This window comes from Sorex araneus, chromosome 3 (assembly GCF_027595985.1).
Source record: "Sorex araneus isolate mSorAra2 chromosome 3, mSorAra2.pri, whole genome shotgun sequence".
Classification (NCBI taxonomy): domain Eukaryota; kingdom Metazoa; phylum Chordata; class Mammalia; order Eulipotyphla; family Soricidae; genus Sorex; species Sorex araneus.
In genome coordinates this window covers 48,953,951-48,978,978 of record NC_073304.1, presented here as the reverse complement: position 1 = coordinate 48,978,978, position 25,028 = coordinate 48,953,951, and the positions used below count along the sequence as shown (strand labels likewise).

The 25,028-nt window shown below is 36.8% G+C and overlaps 1 protein-coding gene across 1 annotated transcript in view; it reads right to left on the bottom strand.

The window, feature by feature from the left end:
- Nucleotides 1-1,263: 1,263 nt before the first annotated feature.
- NIN (ninein) overlaps nt 1,264-25,028 on the bottom strand; it is a 112,258-nt gene continuing 88,493 nt past the window's right edge. The window contains exons 25-31 of the mRNA XM_055131317.1: nt 24,700-24,846; nt 20,780-20,959; nt 19,784-19,930; nt 16,993-17,094; nt 12,153-12,353; nt 8,292-8,405; nt 1,264-5,667 (exon numbers count right to left, since the gene is read on the bottom strand). Of these exons, the coding sequence (XP_054987292.1) occupies nt 5,458-5,667; nt 8,292-8,405; nt 12,153-12,353; nt 16,993-17,094; nt 19,784-19,930; nt 20,780-20,959; nt 24,700-24,846 (1,101 nt within the window). The 3' untranslated portion in view covers nt 1,264-5,457. The remainder of the gene's footprint in view (nt 5,668-8,291; nt 8,406-12,152; nt 12,354-16,992; nt 17,095-19,783; nt 19,931-20,779; nt 20,960-24,699; nt 24,847-25,028) is intronic.

Genomic DNA, 25,028 nt, shown 5'->3' with positions numbered 1-25,028 from the left:
ACTATACTAAATAGACTGCAAACAAAACACCAGGAATGTCTGACATTTCAGAGTAAAATGCAGATAAAAAGTATTCAGGAATTACTAGAATCTGGCCACAACCTGGGTTCAATACCTGATGTCTGATATGGTCCCTGGAGCACAGTCAGAAGTGATCCTTGAGTGCAGAGCCAAGAGTAACCTCTAGCACCACTGATGTGTGGCCAGAAAAACCAACCCCCCAACCCCCAATTTGGCCACAAGTGAAAACTGACACAAGTATTACAAACAAAAACAGACAAATCTGGCTCATAAACTTTTGCTCTGTGGATTTGTCATCACAACTGTGCTAAAAACTCAGCATCTGTAAAATGAATTTAACAGTAGATTCTGTCTCAAGAAGACAGTAAACTTAGAATAAAAGTTTTAAAAATAAATAAAACAAGGCTTGTGAGATAGGTCATCATTTTCATGTTACATTTCAGTACTCAGCATATAAACGTAATATGCTTTCAGGTTAACTTTTCTGACTTTGTATTCATCTCATCATTCAGGGAGCTCAACTGAGAAAGCCTGAGCCTCCCATAATGATTACAAAGTGAAATAAAGCCACTTTAGAACAACCCAGATTCTAAGGAGGGTCTCAGCTGAGATTGTTAGGATTCTAGAAATAGGGATGAAACACTATGTACAGAACTTTCCAATTGTGTGATGTAGAAATCAATATGCTGGAATAGGAATGTAATCCCAGCACACTATACTCAAATAATTTAAGGAAACTTTAGTAATTTTTTTGGCCAAACACAGTGGTGCTTAATGGCTTACTCCTGGCTTTGCAATCAGATCACTCCTAGGTGGTGTCTGGGGGACCATCTGTAGTACTGGGATGGAACCTTGGTTGGCTATACACAAGGTGAGCACCTTACTGCTTGCTGTACTATCTCTCTATCCCAATTATCACATTTTTATAAGGACTACCCCCAGCAGTGCTTGAACCACTCCTCATAATGCTTTGGCAGTACGTAGGGACCATCAGAACCTGTGCAGTACATCCTGAGAGGACTAGACCAGTCATATGTTCTACTATGTGAGTTGCCTCTCTGGTCCTGTTTGGGGAATCATTATAGAATGCAGAATCTGATCCAATCAGTCTGGAGTGGAAGCCAAGATTTTGCATATGTATAATGTGTTTAGTGAAAAATCTGCTTACTTTTAAAATTCTAAAAATCAATGATAAACAGACTGAGGTTGTTTATAAAAATTCAGGTGTACAGAAAACAAGAGTCGTATTTTGAAAAATTATTTATTTACATTTTAAGCCAATATTAAAATCTAGGATAGAATGGCTAAGATGAAACATACAAAGTTGTTCATATACACAACACACAGACAATAATTTTTACATGAACAGAATCCTATAGATGGCTTCATGACAGGTTTTCCTTCATTAATGTTCCCTTAGAATCAGGCTTTGATCACATCTTCCTATAAGGATAAATTTAACTTATCACTCAAAACACTAAGAAACAAAATGCTAGCCTGTAATTCAACAGCTAGCCATATGCATAAACCTGATACTACTTATGCCTGTAACTGCATATATTTCATTTAAACAGTGCTGAGATGTTCAAATAGATCCAAAAATGATATAATGAATAAATCTTAATAGGAATGCTTTGGTTATTAAGCTTTTATTTGGTTTTTGGCATTACTTACTTAATTATATCATTCCAATGAGTTATTATAAATAATCCATTCAAAACAAGACTTGTTTAATGTTATTACAAAGTACTTGGCCTTGCTTTGGTTGGAAATACCTTTAATATGTTGACAATACCAACACATTCATCTTTTCATCACTTGGGAAATCACAAAAATTAAAAATTCATCCCTATATGTTAAATTCCACCATAAAGCCTTATTCATTCTTTTTAAAAAAGGTCTTCATGATAATAGCTGCCCATGTATTGATTGGTACATTCTTGAAACACTAGATCTGTAAGAATTCCTCTTTTACCTTGCATGCCTCTGACTTTGTGATATATTTCTGTAAAATATATTGAACAAATTTACAGGTAATATATTTGAAACTTTTGGAAAAATTCACATTTAAAATATTCTTAAAATCTGGACTTATTAAATTTTAGAAAAATAAATAAAATATTGTGGTTTGGCTCACCACCACCCCCTTCCATTTTTCTCACCTTACAAGTCTGAACTTACGATTTTAGACTTCCAAAACAAAGAAAAAAGAAAATAAAAGTAATATAAGATTTTACCATTTATAGTTTTTTAATTTTCTCATATTTATAGTCTTTTTAGTGTAATATATTTATATCACAAAGGCAAACTTGATTTTTTGCCTGAAATGAAGATCCCATCTTCTAAGAACTAATTTTAATAACTGTTCTTAAGTAATCAAAATAAAGTTTAAGAGCAACTTTAATAAACACATCTAAATGCTGATAAAATACAAAACGTTTGCTTTTCAAAAAGTGCTACTATAAAGTCTGAAAGCAAAATCTAAATATTCTATTTTATTTTATTTAAATTTACTCTTTGAAATGTTTTTCAAACCTATAAGGTATATTACAAATTGACATGTAAGTTCACAATCTAAACTACAAAAATAAATTGCTGCACAAATATATAGATATCTTAAATCTGAAAATTTCCTATATTGTTTTTTATTTACTAGCTTGTAGGTATAATAAAGCAAGAAATTAAGCACCTGAAATTTAATTTGAGCAGTGTTTCAATTTTAAATAAAGGAACTCTAAATGTAGTCTAAAACTTTCCAGTCATATTTACATTCATTGTACATCTTATATGGACTTAAATACAAACACAAAAAATAAGCAAATTAACCTATACTTTGTATGATGTAAAAAAATTAAAAATACAAAACATGATCACATGCAAAGTCAGCTATTTGAGGCATATGCCTGGTATTCGGTTCTGATGGCAATAACTTTGAGTAACTTGAGGCAATATTTGAGTAGCTTGAAGCGTATCACAAAAGTATACCAGAGATGCTTAGCTTATTTTTAACCATAGTGTAGGCCTATCTACAATTTTAAGTGAAAGATTCTCTACTAATACCAATGTCATATGAATAGCTGGGTTTGATAGGAATATTTGCACTGGAGGATAAGGACTAGGAGAAAGAGCAAAAGATAAAGATAAAAATGGCTTTTTAAATTTAAATTTATTTTTATTTTTTTACTGGGGGAAACTGGGAGTATAAAACTGTCCAAAAATAATAGTTCCACATCATTAGTATGAACTCTCCTTTCCACAAGTAACATGCCTTTGAAAGGTTTTTATATTGGGGGTTCCTATGTTGGCCAGTGGGACAAACAGGATACAGTTATGTCCCAACGAACACTAAACTGATGAGATTACTATGTTGAGACTTGACTTTCTGACATTATATGACTTAGACAGCCAGCATCATCCTTTGTTCCCCCAAATCAGCATTTGGTTTTGTTGTTATAGTTCCTGTAAATTCATAGGCTTAGATTTCTTGGAAATATTTTTTGATTGGAAAAAAAATTATCATTTTCTGATTACTTTCCTGTGAAACAAACAGGTGGATTGATGTACTACATTATCATCCTGCACTGAGTAAACAAGTCCTCCACTAGTTGCTGACGGAAGGAGATTAGAAACAGAATATTCATTCATTCCAAGAATGAATGGAATGAATGAATATCAGAACATTCATTCAATGAATGAATATCAGAATATTCATTCATTCCAAGAATGAATGGAATGAATGAATATTCTTGGAATGAAACAAGCTACTCAATCTAAAATGTGTAACTGTCCTGTAAAGTACTGATCTTCAAACTGAATGAAGAATTCTATTTTTCTCTCTTTTACTACTGCAGATGGCAGGCTAATATTTATCACAATAATAAATTTCTATGATTAATCTGAGGTATAGAAGAAGAAGGGTAGAAAATCTTACCTACAGTAAACAAAGGATAGCTTTTCCATAAGTTAGTAGAGGTTTTTAACTCTTAAATCAAGGCCCCCCTTTTCAGAAGATAAAATGTAATAAAAATATAAAAATAAAAATTCCACAATAACTGTAAAAATAAGACAAATAAATAAGGACACATGGTTTATACATTTTAAACTGTTAGAGAGGCCTTACAGTATTTCAGGAAGACAGTTAAAGTTTTGTTCCCTGAGTTCTTTGAGGCAATTCCAAGTGTCCTTTCATGAACTCCAAGACTTTAGAGATAAAAAAATTCACATGGTTTGCTTATCTAATAGTAGTTGTTAACTTCAAAGTATTATTCAGTATTTCCCCTTGATTTTAAATGCTTTAAGAATTGGTTTTATCCATTTCCTAGAAGACAAACTACCAATCAAACTTTAAAAAAAGAAAAAGTCTTTCATAAAGTAATAGTTTATCATCGGTTAACCATGCAGTTGAGTAAATCAATTTTGTATCTAGAATATACAAAGAATGGTAATACTGAATCACATATTAGAAGGCAAAGTACTATGGACTGCATTTTTTTCTGACCTCAGTGATTGAGGAAATAACCTCATGAGGCAGAAATCCACCAGTTTAAAGAATTAAATATATCAGAAAGAGAATGACTTTTCAGTATTTTACTGTTTATGAAGGCAGAAATTTGGTTTAAAAATAAATCTCAACCCACCAATGAGAGTCAGGGAGAGAGAGACAGACACTCAGAGAGAGAGAGAGAGAGAGAGAGAGAGAGAGAGCTCAAAGAGCGAAGCACATGCTTTGCATGCAAGTGGCCTGGGTTCAATCCCCAGCACCATATGGTCCTCTGAGTATCAGTGGGTATGACCACAAAACTAAAACCAGATCTAAACCAAACCAACCAAAAACCCAATGAATAGCAACTCAAACTTAAAATATCTAGGATTTACAGATAAAATGTGTACATGATAGTGATTTTATCTTATTTTTATAATAGTGATTTTTAAATGCTCAAAGCTGTTTTAGTAGTCTTAAACTATTTTCATATAACTACATTTTAGTGATTACTATCTTCTTAGAGGAATAGTTCTTTCAAAATTCAAAACTTGGTCATAATTCAAGTATGTGAATGTTTACAACTTCCATAATGGCTGATTTATAAATTTTGTTTGTTTGGGGGTCTTATCCAGAGTAGTTCTTTGGGGGAAGACTCCTCGATCTGTGCTCAAGGATCACTCTCAGTGGTACTCAGGCGGCCATGCGATGTCAGGAGCTGAATCCCAGCACCCTCCTGCAAAGTCAGAACTCAGCCTATTGAGTTCTCTCTCCTGTCCCGTATAGGAAAATTAATGACAAAGAATGAAGACTCCAATTTGCTGCTGCAAGTTTTAGATTAGATTTCACTTTAAGCCATTAAACATATCTATGTATTTAAAAGGTTAAGAGAACCTACTGAAATGTACTATACATTTCAGTAAAGTGCATAAATAAGAAAGTATCCTTTGGCTTCACTATGACCTCAAAGGAGGTGTAGAAGTTAGTGGTGCTGGTGTCAGGTTCCTGACGATATTACTGAGGTTAGCAATCTTCTCTTCTAGGAGGTAATTTTTCTTCTCTGCAGTTTTCTGTCGCTGTTCAGTCATTTCCAGAGCTTTCAACAACTGGGCATTTTCAACATATAAATCCTTCACCATTGCGTCTGCTTTAGTATTCTTGCAAAGCTAGAAACAGAACCAGAAACGTCTTGACTCCAAGTCCATGATTCATTTAAGATCTGACAAAACGTCAACTAATTACAATGGCATTTGACTTATATCAATTATGTTCTTTTTATCAGGGATGAAAATTGAATAAATCCATTTATCCCAGTTTTATGTATATTTATGAAAGTTAGTAATCTAAAGAATAGAGTGATGTTTTACATTTCACAATGAGTCTTTTCTACCTAGCATTAATGACTTTATTCTCTAAAAATATCAAAATACTTTTATAAATTAAGTTTCTGAGGAACCAAGGGTGCACTGTATTCATTCTATTCTTAACAACTGATGTTCAAACTTTTTTCATTCATAACTACAGCCTGATTTATTTGGAAATTTGACCAACTTTGCTATAAACAAAGAGAGAAATTTGGGCAGTTACCTTTACTTAACTCTACTTTGGTAGAGTTATTTTTTAGGATACCTATTACAATCTTTGTGGTCACATTTCTAGTCTAGATTGGAGCAGAAAAACTTGTCAGCAGCTTTGGGATAATTTCATTACTCTTCCTAAAATCCTTTCCATTACTTTCCAATCTCCTTTTCCTTAATCATTGTACATGTGATTTCAAGGAAGGCCTCTGAAAGTATAAAGGCTTAAGGGAATAAGGAATAGAGACTAATTAATTTTAATTTAGTAATTTATTGCTTGCCTAATTATAACTGTAAAGGTTGGTGATAAAAAAACACTCAAACTCAGATGACGGGCAAGTATAACATACTAGACTGCTCTCTACTGAAATAGTTTGCCCAGATTTTCTTCCCTCCCTTTCTTCTTTCCACCGAAAGCATTTTGATATCTCTTTCTCACCTACAGAATGAAAGTCAAAACCCACGGCTCAGCACATACAGTCCTCTATTACCTGACTCCACTTCATTCTTTTTATCTCTCTCTGGCATCTTCTGCTTCTACCAGGACAGTGTGAATTGTTAATGCCAAAGCATTTGTAGATATCCATCCCCATATGCTGTCATAACTTCCTAGACTAGACTGCCCTTCCTACATTTCTTTACCTGTTCAAAACCTTAAACAACCATCAGGACTCAGTTTAGTAGGCTTTCAGGACACTTTTTAAAAATCCATGAGTTAAATAAAGTGTGTCCTGTGTGTTCCTTGCCACTAAAAAGAAAATAAGATGCACCCCATTTTCCAAATTTCTGAACGTATAATCTTGCTAAATGTTTGCTACTTTGTAGATAAATTGAAGTCTATATCAGAAGGAATTTTGTTTGTTCATTACTGTAGTTTTAGTGCTCACGTCTAGAACCATATTCAATTCAGTATTGACTTCAATGATTTAATATTATTGAATGGACTGGAGCAATAGCACAGCGGGTAGGGCATTTGCCTTGCATGCAGCCAACCTGGGTTCGTTTCCTCCGTTCCTCTCGGAGAGCCCAGTGAGCTACAGAGAGTATCCCACCCGCACAGCAGAGCCTGGCAAGCTACCCGTGGCATATTTGATATGCCAAAAACAGTAACAACATTCTTCATTATGAGACGTCACTGGTGCCCGCTTGAGCAAATTAATGAACAGCGGAATGAACAGTGCTACAGTGCTAATATTTTTAAATAAATGATTAGAGAATTCAATCAATGAATGCTTACTGTATAGGACCTTCTCATTTCATTGTGTATTAGGAACTTTTCTTTGTCCTATTTCTCAGTATTCTTCAGCCATAAGTCGAACCAGTGCTGGTCCACAGGTGTAGAAAAGTTAAAAACCATTGGCTTTGGTTCTATACCTACCAGTCTGTGGACTAGTATGCAGGACAGGTGCCTGTCTTCAGTTTTATAAAGGCTGAAGAATGATGCTAAATATTATCTTACTAAGGGCCTCTTTGAGATTATTCTTTTTAGGTTTTATTTATCCAGAAAACAAAATTGGGCACTTTCCATGCTACCCTCACCCTAACTCAGCTCCTAACTAACTAAATTGACTTAATCTCAATCTCATTTTCCAAGGAAGCTCTCAAAATTATCTAGAGTAGTCCTCTATGTACAGCTCTTCAGTGCATAAACAAATGCTCCCTAAACCCAGAGGTCATACTCACTACCATTGGGTAAGACTTATCTTACCACTAGGTAAGATAAGACTGCTCAGAAGCCCTAGAATTCAGGATCTTGATTCTAGTTCAAAGAACTGACTTCTAGAGTCTGGTTATTGTATGGTGTACTAGTTCTTGATCATTTCTTGTTGCAAGTAGGAAAACTAAAGTTCCTTTTATTACTTTCATGTTTTTCTTTTACTAATGTTAATTTTCTCTTTATTTAAAGGAACATTTTCTGTCTTTCATAGAAAAGAGTATTTGTAAAACCTGAGTGGTTGAACTGTTTAAGTCTAAGTGAGTACCTGTTAGCAATTTGTTGGCAAACACATACCCAAGAGTTTTGGCAATAATAATGAGGAATAGAGAACTTAAATTTAGGGAGTGGTATAAGTGAGAGTGAATTCTAAGTTCTTCTATATTTATAACAGAATTTGCCCTTATGAAACACCAAATTTAATGTAAGAGACGAGTGTGAGACTGAAGTTAAAAATGGAATGTGAGATGGATGGGTAGAGATGACCTGGGCGGCTCACTTGTTCTTTGAGCTGATTCACTTTCTCCTGAAGAAGCCTCTTCACCAGTTTCAATTTCTGTTCAACTTCTATCATTCTTTCCTCCATGGCAGTTACCAATTGTTCCTGGTTTTCCTGAGGGGGAGGGGGGGCAAAGTATATTATTTGAAAATCATGCCACACTGAAAGGAAAACATTTATTGTTTATTTTTCCCCATAAGATGCTTAGAGAAAGGATGTTGGCCTTTGTAACAGGAAGGGTGGATTTCTGATGAAATGGGATTCCTGAACACCATGTGGGTGGCTCATATGAGAAAAGTAACCCTATTGTAGAAAGAATCAAAGATAAAAAAAAAAATCTTACCTGTGTTACCATCTTCCCCTGAGATAAAGAAAAACTCTGAACACCTTTAAGTTAATACCTGTATGTACTGCTAGTAAAATAGGTATCCAAAGTCAATTTAAAAATGGTGGTCAACCTCCCATCTGTGACTGAGGTTTCTGTCAACCTCTCAACATCTAAACAAAAGCTAACTTTATTCAGGATGGATTAACATTTCTCATTGGCTTGCAGTATGTGTACCTAATTTTCCTTTGAAATGTCTGATTACTGTGAGAGTGTCAGGGTTTCTTCATAATAATCAGCCTCTATCAGTCATTCTAGTCATCTATTTCCCAGTCTGGTCAATGTGAAGCCAAAATCCGGATAGAAGGATGGATTTATCATGGAACGGGTTTAAAATTAAAAATTGTTTTCCTCTGATAATTCTAGATAAGCCCTAGTAAGAAGATATTCCAGGCTCCTCTTCTCCTCCCAGTGAGGAAGGACTTGGTGGGTTTAGAGAGCACGGTTACCTGAAGGAAATTTTAAGTGAGGCTGACTGCTGTTCCCTGGACCCCACCCAAATGTGCACAGAAGGAGTGTCAGATTCTATAAGGCTCTTCAACTGTTTAATCAAAAATCTGCCTTCAAAAGTATTCTGAACAGGTGTCCTTGGAAAGTAAATAAAGATAGGAGTAAAAAAAGATAGGAGTAAAAAGCTATTTGTTTGAATACTAGCTTTTATCCCAACATGAAAGAAAATGCTAAGCCATGGACTAATTTGAAGATGAAATTGTAATTGGAAAAAAAAAAATCTAACCTAAATTTCAAGAAATCAGGCCTTGAGAGCAGTCAGATTAAAACAAAACCCTATGCTTTTATATAATGAACTTTTAAAAGTTCAACCATAAAAGTTTCAGAATGCTTGATTTTTCACATGTCTTTAAGAAACAAAACAAAAACCCACAACAGATCATTCAAAGAATGTGGAACATGGCAAAAGAGTGGAAAAGATGAAAAACAAAGGCAGTCATATATTTAAAATTTGCTTTATTGTTTCATCAAAACTTTTTCCTTTTTCCTCTCATAAAAGTATCATACATCTTATACAAAATGGTATAAATAGCCCTGATTTTCTTCAAATTCCATATATAAAAGTAGTACCTTTTGTTAAAAATAGTTACAGCATATGGAATGAGAAAATATATAGAATATGTCCTTTCAAGCATCTCAAATCCACTCTTTTTAAATGGTATAAACAAACTGATTTTGTAACAAGCTGAATTTTGTGAATTTGATCCACAAAACTTGTCACTTCTACATAAATAAATCAGAGACATAATACTGCAAAGGTTTAACAACAATAACAATAATAAATAATGATAATTTAAAAGAGCACTTGGTTCCAAAACATTTCTTAGCTTATGTCTCTGTGTTGGTGCGGTGTGTGTGGGAAGGGTGTGAGGTGGATGTGGGTGTGCATTTGAGTATCTGCCATGGTAAGAAATGCCATCAATAGCAGCCCAGTTTCACAGGTGCCCAATCCTTCTGTAGGAATCTGCATGCACTGCTCGCTGCTCCGGTAGCAAAGCCTAGAGAAAGAAGGCAAGTGGAACACTTCACCCTGAGGTCACGATTGGATTTTGGGGAAGAATCTAAATTCACACATTTAAAATTTCACACATTCACAAATTACACACATGACCACCACAAATGCAAGCACAGCAACACTACAAAAGCAAAGCAGAGGTAATCACATCACTACACACACAGAGACAACATGCAGATTCCAATAATATTTTGTGTTCTCAGTATTAAGGGCCAGTTGGTTACTTGAAACAGAAGAGCCTTTACTGAGCGGCTTGAGAATGAAGGTAAGCAGCAGTCAATCTAGCTGGCTGGCTGGAGGAATTTTTTTTTTTTTTTTAGCTAAAAAATGGTGATTACTTTGGTCTATCTAAATCTGAAATAACTGTAGTAAAAAAAATTTCTTAATTTTCTAAAATCATTGCTGGGTGGTTTGGGAAGAGCAAGCTTTGTAAACAATGTGTAGGAGGAAGCAATGAGTAGGATCTTAGCCTCATCATTTGGTTTTAAATATATTTTAAAACTGAGGATTGAATGCTGTAATAAAGAAGAGTTAAAGCATTTGTCTAGTATCCCACCAGCACAGTTTTAATCGAATAATTTTAATATTTGGAAATTGAAGTGGAAAGCTTTTAAAAACATAAAAGCTTTTTATAGCATAAAAGACAAAAATCTGTGTTTTTAGGGCAACACCCATCTGTGCTCAGGCTCGGGAGAAGACGCAGTGCAGGTGAATGAATGTGGGGCAATCCATGCAAAGCTTGTGCTCCAGCCCTTTGAGACTTCTCTCCAATCTTAAAATTAAAAAATTTTAAGTTTGGTTTGAACAGATGACAGAGGCACATTATGACAAAGCTTTTATATATATATATAGTGTAGAAGAGGAAAACTGCTTCTGTGTATAATGACTTTCAAAGCTACTTGGAGGAAATTAGAGTTGGGAAGTTCCTTTTCAAAAGTCAAGTGAGAAGCAAGGTATTTAAAATCAGAAGAGCATTAAAACCAGAAAATAATAGGCTTCTATGAACTAAGGAATACTAAAATTTTTGTTCCTAACTTTGAATAAACTAAGTGTGCAAGATCAAAGAGTTAAAGAGACTTCTAAAAAAAAAAGAAAAGAAAAAGAAAGAAAGATCATGAATGAAGCACTAAAAGAAAAAGAAAGAACTACCTGAACTCCCAGTAATAAAATTTGTTCGGTAGTACACTAATAATGCTCATTCAATGGGAAGAAGATGTTCATTTTATGTATTTATTTATTTATTTATCTATCTATTTATTTATTTATTTATTTTTGCTTTATGGGTCACACCTGGCGATGCACAGGGGTTACTCCTGGCTCATGCACTCAGGAATCACTCCTGGCGATGCTCGGGGGACCATATGGGATGCTGGGAATCGAACCCGGGTTGGCCACGTGCAAGGCAAACGCCCTGCCCACTGTACTATCACTCCAGCCCCAGAAGATGTTCATTTTTAAAAAATAACTTTAAAATCATCTAGTTAGAAAAATTAAGTTAAGTGAACTACTTCAGCTAAAGTCACTGATTGCTACTTTGCTAGTTGTGAAAAATCCCCACTTGTGTGTGTCATGGGTCTTAGGACATTTGCTGCATGCCTCCAGAGAACACTGTTAGTAGTGCATATACAAAACTGCACTTGAATTCTGAAATATTTTTTTTTGGCATCATTCAAAATGTTAACTTGTGCACTATGCTCAAGTGATCCTAATATTTCATTATTAAGCACAAAGGTGACTTTGCTTTCTCAGCTTAGAAGCAAGAGTTCAAAAGTAGCACTATAAAACCTACAAGAACAGCATTGTGGATCTGTGGGTTGGTAATACAGGCACGATGCAACCCTGGATGAAAGGTTTTGGTTCTTTATTCCCAACCTTTGAACAGATACAATGCCAAATGAGCAAGTAAAATTAAATCAGATGATCTGGTTTACTACCAGAGAGAGTTTCATACCTGTGGTGTGTTGGTTCCGGAGGTTCTGTTGTCAAGTTCTTCCTGCAGGCACTGATTTATTCTTTCTGCCTGCAACAGCTGATGTTGGAGCTGCAGAAACTGCTCCCTGGGCACCATCGTACAGGCTTGCTGCTGGAGCAGGGGCAGATCCCAAGTATGAGGGGACGGGCTAAGCATCACAGTGGACTTGAGGAGCTGCATCTGGAGAAGACAAAGCTCTGGTCAGCATCACTTGAGTGTCAGGCAGAGAAGGCCCATGAACAAATGAGTGGTCTCTCAGACTTCCGGAGAATTAAAAGAGCACTGAAAAACAGGGCTGCACTTGTGCATAGTTCATGCCTCAGAGGTAATATAACGAATGAGGCTTTCTTAAGAGTTTTAGACTTTAAAATTTTATGTCACTTTTCTTAAGTGACTATGGGGTGTGATGTATATATGATACCTGAATTCTACTTCATTTTTCCTCCTTACTCTAGAATGGTTTCCTTTTTATTTCTAGGGGGAAACAGGAGTGGGAAAAAAAGGGATAAACTATTAGGTTTTACTTACCTTTCATAATTCTTAAAGGCAAATGTTCACTGATTATGTTTCTAAGTAAGCTATTTTTTGGAAGACTCATCTAAAATTAAAATTATCTTAATTTATAGTGTTATACTCTTAAATTGCAGTAAAATAGGCAATTTTGGCACATATAGGTGACATAGGTGACTAAAAAAATTTGCTTGAGACAAGGAGGAAATGGTATATATTAACGTGCAGACGGAAGTTGGGGAGTGGAGAAGGAGAAGGTGCTGCAGAGGGCTGGTGAGGCATGCCACTCCACCTCTGTCGACACTTTCAGCAGACCCGGGGCTCAATGGCGGCATGCAACAAGCAAGGACTGACAAACAACAGGCAGGCTTAGGAGAAGGGAAAATGGGAAAATGGCCCTCCAAGACTCAGCTTGAAAAATCCTATCATGAAACTTCAGAGCCACTATCCATTTCCTTAAAACTAAATTTCTAAGGCGGGCTACTACCCATTTTGAAATATTTCTAATGGTAGATCCAGAAAACCAACCACTTTGTTTCCATGAATAAAGAGTGTGAAGAACTCTGCCCCCACTCCACCTCCCAATTTTATCTCAGCGAGAGAGATCTCTTCATACACCAACACTTAAAAAACTGAGGAGAGAACCTTAATATAAATGTTATGAAGGCATGGTCCACAGCTGAACCAAAATGAAAATGAATATTGGCTCTTACTATAGTATTTATTAACTTTAAAAATCAGTATAAATGATTGCATGAACAAGTTTATGGAATTTATTGAAAAGAGAATTTCTACCTTCACACACTATCTCTGGCAGAGAACTGCACCCTTCTCTGTTAGTTCCGACCACAGAGTTCTAGGTACATGTTAGCCACAGACAAAAGGAAAACAAAAGAAAATTACAGAGTGAAGAAAAAGAGGAAGAAGAGTGTGAGTTATAAAAATAGAAAGAACAGTATAAATTGGGCCTATCACCCATCTGAATATGTTTTTAGTAAGAACTTACAAAGGACTAAATTTCTTTGTATATAAATGTTAGCAAGTAAAGTTTCTTAGAGCTCTAAGCCTGCAACTCACCTACATAACCTGGCTTGTGAGCTTTCCGCCTTTACCTCCACCTACGCCTATTTAATTTTTTGGAAGATGCCGGGCCAGTAGAGACTGGAACCATGATGTTCAAAACCCACCTAGTTGGAGATCAGAATCTAAACTACAAAACGCTTTTGTTTCTCAACCATCTGAACTTTTGGCTAACAAAGGTACACATAGCAGACTAGAATGCTACAGATACAGTCTGTCACCCATTTTTTAAAAATAACATTCAAAGTGAATTGTTTAAAGAACCCTGTCTGATAGTTGGGAAAAACCCTAGGGTAAAGATGGGAGCAATACTGCTCCATTTCCAGGTGGGAGAGACAGTAGAGGACTTGGCCTTGTATGTGGCCAATCCTAGTTTGATCCCCAGCATCTCTGTCAGAAGTGATCCCTGAATGCAGAACCAGGAGTGGCTCAAAATTCTACCCCCAAGTGAGTCCATAGATTTGATTAGAATTTCCTTGAAAGCTTTTCTTCCATTGGTTGACCCAAACATTTCACACACAGGGACATCTATGCACCTTCCTACTGGCCTTCACCCAAACCTGATATAAGCCCCTGCCAGAGTGAGAGGAATGCATCTATGCTTTCTCAGGTGGCTGAGTGCAGAACAATGGTTATTAAAACCACTGCACACTCCCTGAGGTAGAGATATAACAAACATGTATGATATATGCAGGGCTGGAACACTGACTCAAATGGACGGAGCACACGCCTGGCTCCATCTCTCGCCCTGCATGTCTCCAGAATGCTGCAGGGCGTGGCTCTGCCCTGTCCAGAGCACCAGCCCAAACATGGAAACAAGTAAACCTGGGAGTAGCCCCTACGGTCCCTGAGCACTGCCGGGTGCGGCCTCTATAAAAATCAGATTGGCATGGCTGTTGGTGAGGGAGCTGGGGATTTATTTCTTAAAGGTTAGAGTTTCTGTTTGAGAGGATGAGAAAGAACTGGAAGCTATGACAATTATAAAACAGTTAATGCCACTGAGTTGTGCACTTCAAAAGTCACCATGGCAAATTTTACCATTTAGGTATTTCTCACTATTTAAAATGAAATGCTTCAAAAGTCATGGAATACTTATAAGTAGGCAAATTACATAGCATGCTAATTACATTTCAATAAGAAAACTAAGAATCCAATTTGTATGCTTCCTAACAAAAGTTTCATCAGAATAATGGAGCAGAGTTTTTTTTTTCCCAGTATTCCAATTGAAAATTCATCTTTGTCTTTAGTTATTCCATTTCAGTGCCAAAACATGAAATTTCTCCACCCATTAGCAAATATTTACTATAAGATCAGGGAGAAAAAGAATGAGGGGAAATTGCTTATGATGTCAGATTAAAGTGGGCCAGCAAAAAAAGAGGTTTCTGAGGCCAAGGGAACAGGTGGGGTAAGAAGTGACCTGTTGGCAGAGCACTGAGACGGGATCTCACAGAGATAAAGTATACCCTGTTACTTTTCAGTTTGCTACTAGACACATTGGGTTTAACTTCAGATCTCTTATTCATCAAAGTATGTAATTATTTCATCACAAAAGCATATTTACATCTAAATACAACCTACAGCTCAAGACTTTTGAACACTTTCATTATACGCTGTCAGAGGAAGAAAAATGGCTTGGATATTACTATAAATAGTCCTACCAATCTTCCTATTAGTACATGAATCAGATCCAAAGCGGGACAGAAACCTCAATGGTAATTTAAATGTCAATGTGATCTGTTTGCTCATACTTCACATTTAAAAGTCCAGCATTTATTCAAAATTAAAATAACCTTTTCAAAATAAAATAAAATAAAATAACCTTTTCATGGGTTCAGTTTCTTTTTTTTTAATGTTTTTAATTGAATCACTGTAAGATACAGCTACAAAGCTTTCATGTTTGAGCCTTAGCCATATAATAATTGAATACCCATCCCTCTACCAGTGCATATTTTCTACCACCGATGTCCCCAGTATCTCCCCCTCTGCATCCCAGTCCTCACCCTGCCTCTATAGCAGACCATTTACCCAATACTCTCACTACTTTTGAGCATTATAGTTTGCTTGAATTTTCCCACCACCATTCAAGCCTGCCTGTCAGGGGCAGATGCTATATAATTTATTTTCAATTGCTCACTTTGAATACGATGAAAGGTTGCACTGTTGCGAGAATGGCTGTGCGCTTCTGGAATTCTAAGATTATAGAAGATTGGGGCTCAAAGACATCTCTGTAGAGAGAATCCATTTTGGGATTCAGTTGGGAGTCCCTGGATCAGAGCTGTTGGTGCACCAAGATGGAGCCCGGAGGCAGACTGTGGGCGTGCATGGGTCCAATTTCATAAAAGAATATATTTAAATATTGCTTTCAAGAGTTCTAACTTTAAAACATTTATATAACATAGTACTAAAAGCACTAAAAGGCATTTACCATGCATGTCTTCCTACCCTGTGTAAATGTTATAGCTCACTAAATGTTGGATAAATCAACTTTTATTTATCTACACAAATCAACAATTATTTATCAGTCACAATGAAATCTTTACTTATTAAGGCAGATTTGCATACAAATTGCTTTATATCCTGTAAGTTCACTCAGTATTCAAACTGTAGATCAGATTGCCAATAGGACATCCAATACCTATTGGAATACCTAAGCTGACAATTCTGACCTACACATTTTAATATTTCACAGATCTCTCTTGCACAGCAGTGCTGTTAGAAATGTAGTGTTGAGCAACAATAACATTTGAAAATTAAACTTATTTTGAGGCTTCCCAAGCAGTATTCAGAGGGTGGAATAGCTACGCTTATATTCTCTGACGCTTTAGCCCCCACCTGCACTGATTTCTTAACTGAAAAAGTTGTTGAGGGGAGCACAGATGTGAATTTGTGGAGAGATCTCAGGAAACTGTTAGACCTGCAGTGAGGCAGAAGAGCTATGGGGCTTAGTATTGGGGAGTCTGTGCCACTTGCTGAAATCCAAGTCTTTGCACTTAGGGTAGTCAACACTATTGCTTCTTCTACAAAGCAGTCTGAATTCTTATGACCGTGTAATTATGTAGAACTGTCTTTCAAACTGGGTAAGAGAGACCAAAGAATTCAATTTGGCAGCATACTTAGATTTTCACTTTCTGTAACAGGAATTCAACACTGTGCTAGTCTCTCCCAACAAATGGTTCATTCACGGATTAAAATATCCTTCATCGCAAAGCACTTTTGCTTAAAAACTTACCTCCATTAGCTGCTCATCCAGTTTTACTTGTTTCTTTTTCAGGACTTCATTTTCTAAGTGAATTGTTTCTAATTCTTGTTCAAGGGCATTCATCTGACTAGCCTATTAAAATATGAAAAAATTCCTCTTAAAAGACCAAACAAAAACACCTTGGTGGCCTCACTGTATTTTGACCAATTTATGCTCATCATAACTCTCAGTGTTTGGAAGAACAGCATGTTCATCCACTGAAGGAAGCAATAAACAATGTAATTCAGTGCACTGCTTACATTTTAGTGTCTAGTTTAATCACCATTCCTCATATAGGACAAATTCCTTAAGGCAGCTGGGTTTCAAGCTTCAATGCCATCTACTGTAACTCCGCACATAAAACAAATTCCTTACAGCAGCTGGGTTTCAAACTCCAGTGTACTCAGTGTAAAAAATATAATTATCTTGCAATTTACTATATATACCCATATTCATATGTAAATGTATATGCAGACTCAGTTCAGTTATAAGTATATATCACTGAAAGAACTTTCCAGAAACATTAATTATCCTTACCCCAAGGCATGTACTTGAATTACTTATTAGTAAAAAATGCCATTCTTTCAATATATTAATTTCATATATTCCTACTTAAGAGGCACAGTGGGGAAAAAAGCTGTTAGAGCAAAGATATGTGAGAGTATATAAAACCCAATTTATAGAACTTTTATCTAAGATAAAGATGAAGTTTTAAGAATTAATTTTTAGGGTTCTATATTCTTTATATATAGAAATAATTCATAATGCTGCTAAGCAGAACTGTGAAGCTATGCTAGAACACGAGATTTGTGCCACTATCAGTACTAACAGGGGCTGGAGCAATATCACAGTGGGAAGAGTGTTTGCCTTGCACGCAGCCAACCCGGGTTAATTTTCAGCATCCCAATTGGTCCCCTGAACACCACCAGGAGTAATTCCTGAGTGCATGAGCCAGGAAGAACACCTGTGCATTGCTGGGTGTGACGCAAAAAGAAAAAAAAAAAGTGCTAACACATTCCCTAAAGACTGAGGTCCATGGTGTGAGATGGTATCCCATGGTTGTTTTGATCTGCATCTCCCTGATGATTAGTGATGCTAGGCTGAACTTGATGGCCACGCAATACCCCTATTGCAAACCACAACACCCAAAAGGAGAGAGAGAGAGAACAAATTGGAATGCCCTGCCACAGAGGCGGGGTGGGGTGGGGGAGATGGGACTGGGGGTGGGAGGGATACTGGGTTCATTTGTGGTGGAGAATTTACACTGGTGGAGGGATGGGCTCTCGAATATTGCATGAGGGAAAAACAAGCATGAAAATGTGTGAATCTGTAACTGTACCCTCACTGTGACTCACTAACTAAAAATATATATATTAAATATTATTAAAATATTATTAAAAAAAAGACAGGTCCAATTCTCTGTCTCTGATTAATGTTCCTCTCCAACCAAAGGAACTCTGCCTTTCTATAAAAAGAAAGGGACACATGTGGCAAGGATAAGCAGAGTAAAAACACCTGTGTGTAACATGGAGCTAAGAGCGGCTAAAATTGTGAATCAAAACTCTCGTCTTTCCAGTAATTCAAATTCACTGTTATTTTAAAAACTATCATTAGACTTCTTTGGTGAGCAGCCAGATGAAAACTACTGATGAAGATACCAACTTCAATGTACCTGAATGACATTTCGATCTATTTTTTTTTTGTCATGACAACTTTCACAAGCCAAAAAATGGATGAATTTTTAAATAATGAGCACAAGGAAATGTTTACACATCATTCTTTCTTTTTAAATTTTTGGCCTCCCAAGTAGTACTCAGGTGGTCCAGGGGGTCACCAGCCAAGCCCCTAGGCTCAGTGCAAGAGCCTGAGAAAGCGATGCTGCTCAGCCATGTGGTGCCAGGGGGCACCCAGTGGTGCTGGGGCATCCAGGGCTCTACCTGTCACGTTCAGGGGAATCAGCTGGTGCCAAGAATCAAACCTGGGTTAGGCTTATGGCACACCTGCGCTCTAACTGCTGTGCTACCTCTCAGCCGCCGATTACTCAGCAGTCTTCTCAGATTTTCAAGTACATAATAATTTTCAGAAAAGGAGAAATATTAGGAAAATCTGGAATTGTAACTCAAAGGAACAGAATACAGAAGGCAAACTGAGTTGTACTGCATAGGTTTATCTTTTGGGCTTTCCTTCCTGATGTGGCAGTCAGCCTCCAAGATGGCCCCAGCCTCGTGCTAGCCACACTCTTGCACAGTCCCTTCCCTCACCGGTCTGGGTGATCAACAGACTACAATGTAAGTAACTGCAAGCCCTTCCCACAGGTTCTGAAAGGTCCTACAGCTTTTCTCATTCATGGGGATCGTTTTCTCTCTGCTTCTCAATTCCTAGTCCACAGAAACTATGACAAAATAGTTTATTATTTTTATTATCAATAACAATAGATAAATATCATAGCACAGCAATAGATAAGGAGAACAGGACATATTAAGATGTTCTCAATAATGCAGCTATATATATTTTACTTAGAAAGACTCATAATATTAACCTAAAGAAGATGGTTTCTATAAGAAAGTTTAAATTAGCTCCTTTTTGAACATCACTCGTTCAAACTATTACTCAATCAAAAAGAATGTGATACTGTTTTGACCATTTATACAAAAGCATAGAAAGGAGGAAAACACCAACTATGCTTTGTAATCCTCTTCTTGGGAAGCACTCAAGAGAAGAAATGTACACTACAGGGCAGGAACCTCAGAGTGAGGACGTTAATTAAACACAGGAGACCCACCTTCCTATTAGCAGCTCCTTCCTTCTGAAACTGCTCACACTCTCTCTTTAAGTTTAGCTTCTCTTGGTCTGTGGGTTTCACAGTACCTGATGGATTTACATGTTTTTGGTGTTTAGGGAGGAGAAGGCTGGATTCCAGTTGACGGACCTATCAAGAACAAATATATAAGGACATGCTAATGTAATCAATTGTCCAACCACGAAAGTTAAGTACAACCAAGACAAACATGTGCTCTATTTAGAACTTCAGTTTTATTGCCTTAAAAAACATGTTTATTTTTTTCAGTTAAGCTTGCCAAACTTGAAGCTTACTGTTTGCGATCCCAAAAGATCTTTACTAGATAACTTAAAAAATATTTTGGTTGAATATTTTGGTTGAATCTAAAATGCTATGAGGACAAGACTGGGATGAAAGAATCTTTGGTTTAACCAAACTCTGGGAGTCAACAGTATGCTGTGGATGTGAAGAGAAGAGACAGTCTTAAGTGCTTTTGCCATGACAGACCTTGTGGGAGGAATTTGATTGTGTACCAAACTGTTCCAACCTGAAACAGCAACTCAGGACCAAGAGAACAGGGGCGAGGTCTCTCTGATAAAATTTGTGATTTTAATATAAAAAGGCTTATACAAAATAAAACTATTTTATAAACAAAAGGATAAAATTATATGTAAGTTAAGTGATAAATTATGCATTGTTAAAAACAGATCTGCCATTGGGGCTGAAGTCAGAACAGGAAGTAGGGCACTTGCCTTGCATATGGCCAACCCAGGTTTGATCCTTGGCATCTCATATAGTCCCCTGAGTATAGCCAGGAGTAATTCCTGAGTGCAGAGCCAAGAGTAAGCTCTGAACATTACTGGGTGTGGCCCCAAAACCCAAAAAGGTCTGCTGTAGAAACACTCAAGTAAGCTAAAACCATTTTAATCGCATCATTTATTTTCATATCAAACTAAACATCTTCAAACGAATGACACTATGTGCAACTTTTCAAGTTACCTTCTCTCGGGAGTGTGTAAGTTCTTCTCTGGTGTTCTGCACCACTGTTTGGAGTCTGTCATTCTCTTGCCAAAGCAGCTGTTGTTCCTCATTCATTAGATGATCCAACTTGTCCCAAGATGGTCTTTGTTGCTGATTATGGAACTCTGATGGATGGGTGGCTATTTCTGGGGCCCAGTTCTTAAGAGAAAATTTCAGAGTTAAATCTCAAATACATGCCAGTTTTATTTTCAGTGCCAAATTTACCTAAAGACAAACTTTTAAAAAATTATTTGCTTTATTGTTTTTGGGACCATACCCAGTGGTATTTAGGGTCTATTCCCAGTTATGTACTCGAGTCACTCCTGGCAGTGCTCAGAGGACAATGCGGTACTGGGGATTGAACCCAGGTCTCCAGCATGCAAAGCATGTGCTCAGCCCACAAAGAGAGAGAGAGAGAGAGAGAGAGAGAGAGAGAGAGAGAGAGGGAGAGAACAAAATGATCAAAAATTTTTATAAGCTATATATTTGGAGTTTAATTTTGTAAAATGCCTTAGAAATTTCTTGAATATTATTAGCAAAATAGCCTCATTCAATCTAATAGTTAAGATGATTGTAGGGTACGTCCCAGTTCCATACCTGACTCATATTCATACCTTGCATGTTGGACATTACGCATATTGCATAAAGGATGAAACCTGGGTTTCATCCTTTCCACTGCATGCTCCCCCAAGACTGCCAGATGTAGCCCCCAAACAAAAACAAAGAAAGAATTGCTGCATCCTTTTGAAGTTATGCTTTGAACCCAGATACCTACTATTTTGGTCAACAGAAAACACAAAGAGAATTCTTAAATGCACTGCTAACTTGAAGCTTTTGTAACTTAAACTCTACTTTTATTTTCACATATGCAATCATATCTTTTTTTAGAATGCAAAGCACCTATTCAGTCATGTAATTGAGGCCTGAACCTACGAATATGCTTTAAGATGCCAAGGGGATACTTTAAATTTTTTTCCAGAAAAAAATGCAAAGGTGAAAAATAAAACTAGATAAGAAAGTCATTTTTTTAAAATTTTATTTTATTTATTTATTTTATTTTTAAAATTTTTAATTAGTGAATCACCGTGAGGGTACAGTTACAGATTTATACATTTTTGTGCTCATGTTTCCCCATACAAAGTTCGAGAACCCATCCCATTCACCAGTGCCCATTCTCCACCACCAGTAAACCCAGCATCCCTCCCACCCTCCCCAGTCCTGTCTCCCCCCACCCCAAACTGCCACTATGGCAGGGTATTCCCTTTCCTTCTCTCTCTCTCTGATTAGGTGTTGTGGTTTGCAATAAAGGTGTTGAGCGGCCATTGTGTTTAGTCTCTAGTCTACATTCGGCACGCGTCACCCCTCCCCCGCATGACCTCTGACCACATTTTACTTGGTGTTCCCTTCTCTGAGTTGCCCAGAATGAGAGACCAGCCTCCAAGCCATGGAGTCAACCTCCTAGTACTTATTTCTACTATTCTTGGGTGTTAGACTCCTAGTCTATTATTCTATATTCCACATATGAGTGCAATCTTTCTATGTCTGTCTCTCTCTTTCTGACTCATTTCACTTAGCATGATACTAAGAAAGTCATTTTTAAGTCAAAACAAGCAAAAGAACAAAATATAATCTCATTTGAGAACAATAAAAATCCAGAATATTGATAAATGGATAAATTTTGTTTTTTAAGAAAATCACAGTTAAAAGTACAAGAACACTTCTCAAAGAATTAGGAATTGGGACCCTCTGCTCCTAAAGACTATAATCTGAGAGGTCTTCTAACCCATTTTGGCACCCAGAGCGGCTTCTTACAGAAATGCATCTAGGCTGTGAACTGTGCTACAACTCCATGCCGCCTGGGGAGGGATTTTTCCTCTCTACCCTGTCTCTCTGCGCGAAAGATGGTGGTGTCGGCAACACCCATGTGCCGAGAGTCACCTCCTAAGACTTCCAACACAGAGGTATGAGTTTGCAGTGATGTAGCTCTTAAGCGATCATGGAATGGGGGCAGGGGGGTGGGTGGCGTTACTGGCACGCTCTCTGCCTAGATAAGATCCAGAGCTGTTCGTTCGCGAAATGAACCCTCTGCTCCTAAAGACTATGATCCCAGAGGTCTTCTAACCCATTTTTGCACCCAGAGTGGCTTCTTATAGAAATGCATCTAGACTCTGAACCGAGCTAAAATATCAGAAATCCAATATCGCGTGGCCGTGATGAGTCTTCATTCTCAGCAATGGAAAACAAATTATTAAATAATGCCTTTTCAACAGGCCTGATTGTTGGGGAAAAATTCCAAACAAAAATAGTGAGTTCTCTATTGAAATATTGAATGTATTCAAAGTACAGAGAGAATAAAGTGAAGACCATTAGCTAATCAGGTGAGGTGATTGGAGGGGGGGTAAATTGGGTTCTTGGTGATGGAACATGTGCACTGGTGAAAGTATGGGGGTTTAATCATTGTATGACTGGGACTTAAACCTGAAAGCTTTGTATTTTTTTATGGTGATTCAATAAAATAAATTAAAAAAATAATAAGAATTGAGCTTTCAATACAACCCAGCAATGCCATCTCTCAGCATCTACCCCAAAGGCCCAAAAAATTATAGCCAAAAGGCCTTTGTGTTCCTATGTTTATTGCAGCGTTACTCACAATAGCCAGATTCTGGAAGTAACCCAAGTGTCCAAGAATAGGTGACTAGATAAAGAAACTGGCATATATACACAATGGAATACTACTCAGCTATGATAAGACAAAATCATTCACTTTGTAGCTATGTAGCCAGATCTAGTATCATGCTAGTCAAGTCAGTCAGAACAGAAACAACTATAGAACAATAGCCCTCATAGGTGAGATGTAAAGAAACACAGTAAGAAAGTAACACATGGGCAAAGACAACATAACCTGAGAACTGGTCTACAGAAGTGAGTTTACCAAGGGCAGTGGGTGGCAGGCAGGTGAGGGCATGGGAGGGACACTGAGACAATAGTAAAGGGAAAACGGACACTCTAGTGAGGATGCAGTGTTGGAACACAGCATGCATGAAACCCCATCATAAATAGTATTATAAATCATGGTGCCTTATAATAGGACAGAGCCATAGTACAGTGGGCAGGGCGTATGCCTTGCAAGGGGCAGACTCAGGTTCAATGCCTACAAGAACTTAGCCAAAAACCAAAAATGAATAAATAAATAAATAAATAAATAAATAAATAAATAAATAAATAAATAAAGGGACCAAGAGAGAAAATGACTGAATTACCATTAGTATCTACTTTTACAGTAGAACAAAATCTTAACATCTGCCTCAAGACTGGTATTTATTAGCACTCTTAATCTATTTGTACATAAAGGAAGGAAGCAATATTCTAATATATAAGAAAGGCTTTCTTCACTAAGATACTTTGGTTTTATGGAACCAGAGATGTACCTTAGAGTTTCAGAGTTACATGCTTTGTATGTCCAAGGCCTGAGTTCCATGTCAGACACATGAACACAAAATTTCAGTTTTTATATTACTTTTCACTCTTAAAAAAATTACCCATTATCATTGACTTGCACAACGTAATAAAATACTTTATCTCTATGGTTCTGTTTCTATGAAGTTCAAGAAGCAACATTCCTAACCAATAGTGGGAGAAGTGTTTTCCTTAGGCTTATCAACTAAAGGGACACAAAAAGTGCTTGATGTTGGAAATGTTCTATACTTTGATCCAATGAGAATATATATGAGGATCCAAAAGGTATTTTTGCAAACATAATATGCTGTTATAAGGAACATTTCTCTATGTAGGTATGTACATGTTCATGCATACACATAAGGGTAATCAGGTTATAGACTTAAAATTTATGTACTTTAATATGCAAAGTTGTATCTTAACAGCAACAAAAGAGAACTTACCTTGTCATCAGCATTCTGAAGTTGCTTATGTAAAGACACCAATTCTTGTTTTAAAGCCTCATTTTCCTGCTGAGTCACTCGTAGGTCAGATTTAATACGGGACATTTGCAGGTTTATGTTCTGCAGCGCGTCTTCTAGACTCTGAACCTATGTCATGAGAACAAGCTTACAATGCTGTGCAAATCCTCGCTGTCTTACTTAAAGCTTGTCAATGAATGAGCCAGGAGAAGAGAATTTCAAGATCTTTTCTGTTTCTTTGTAAAACAGCAATTTTCAGGAAGTTAGCAGAAACCCAGGGCATTATTACAAGACATTAATTTCATTTAGGA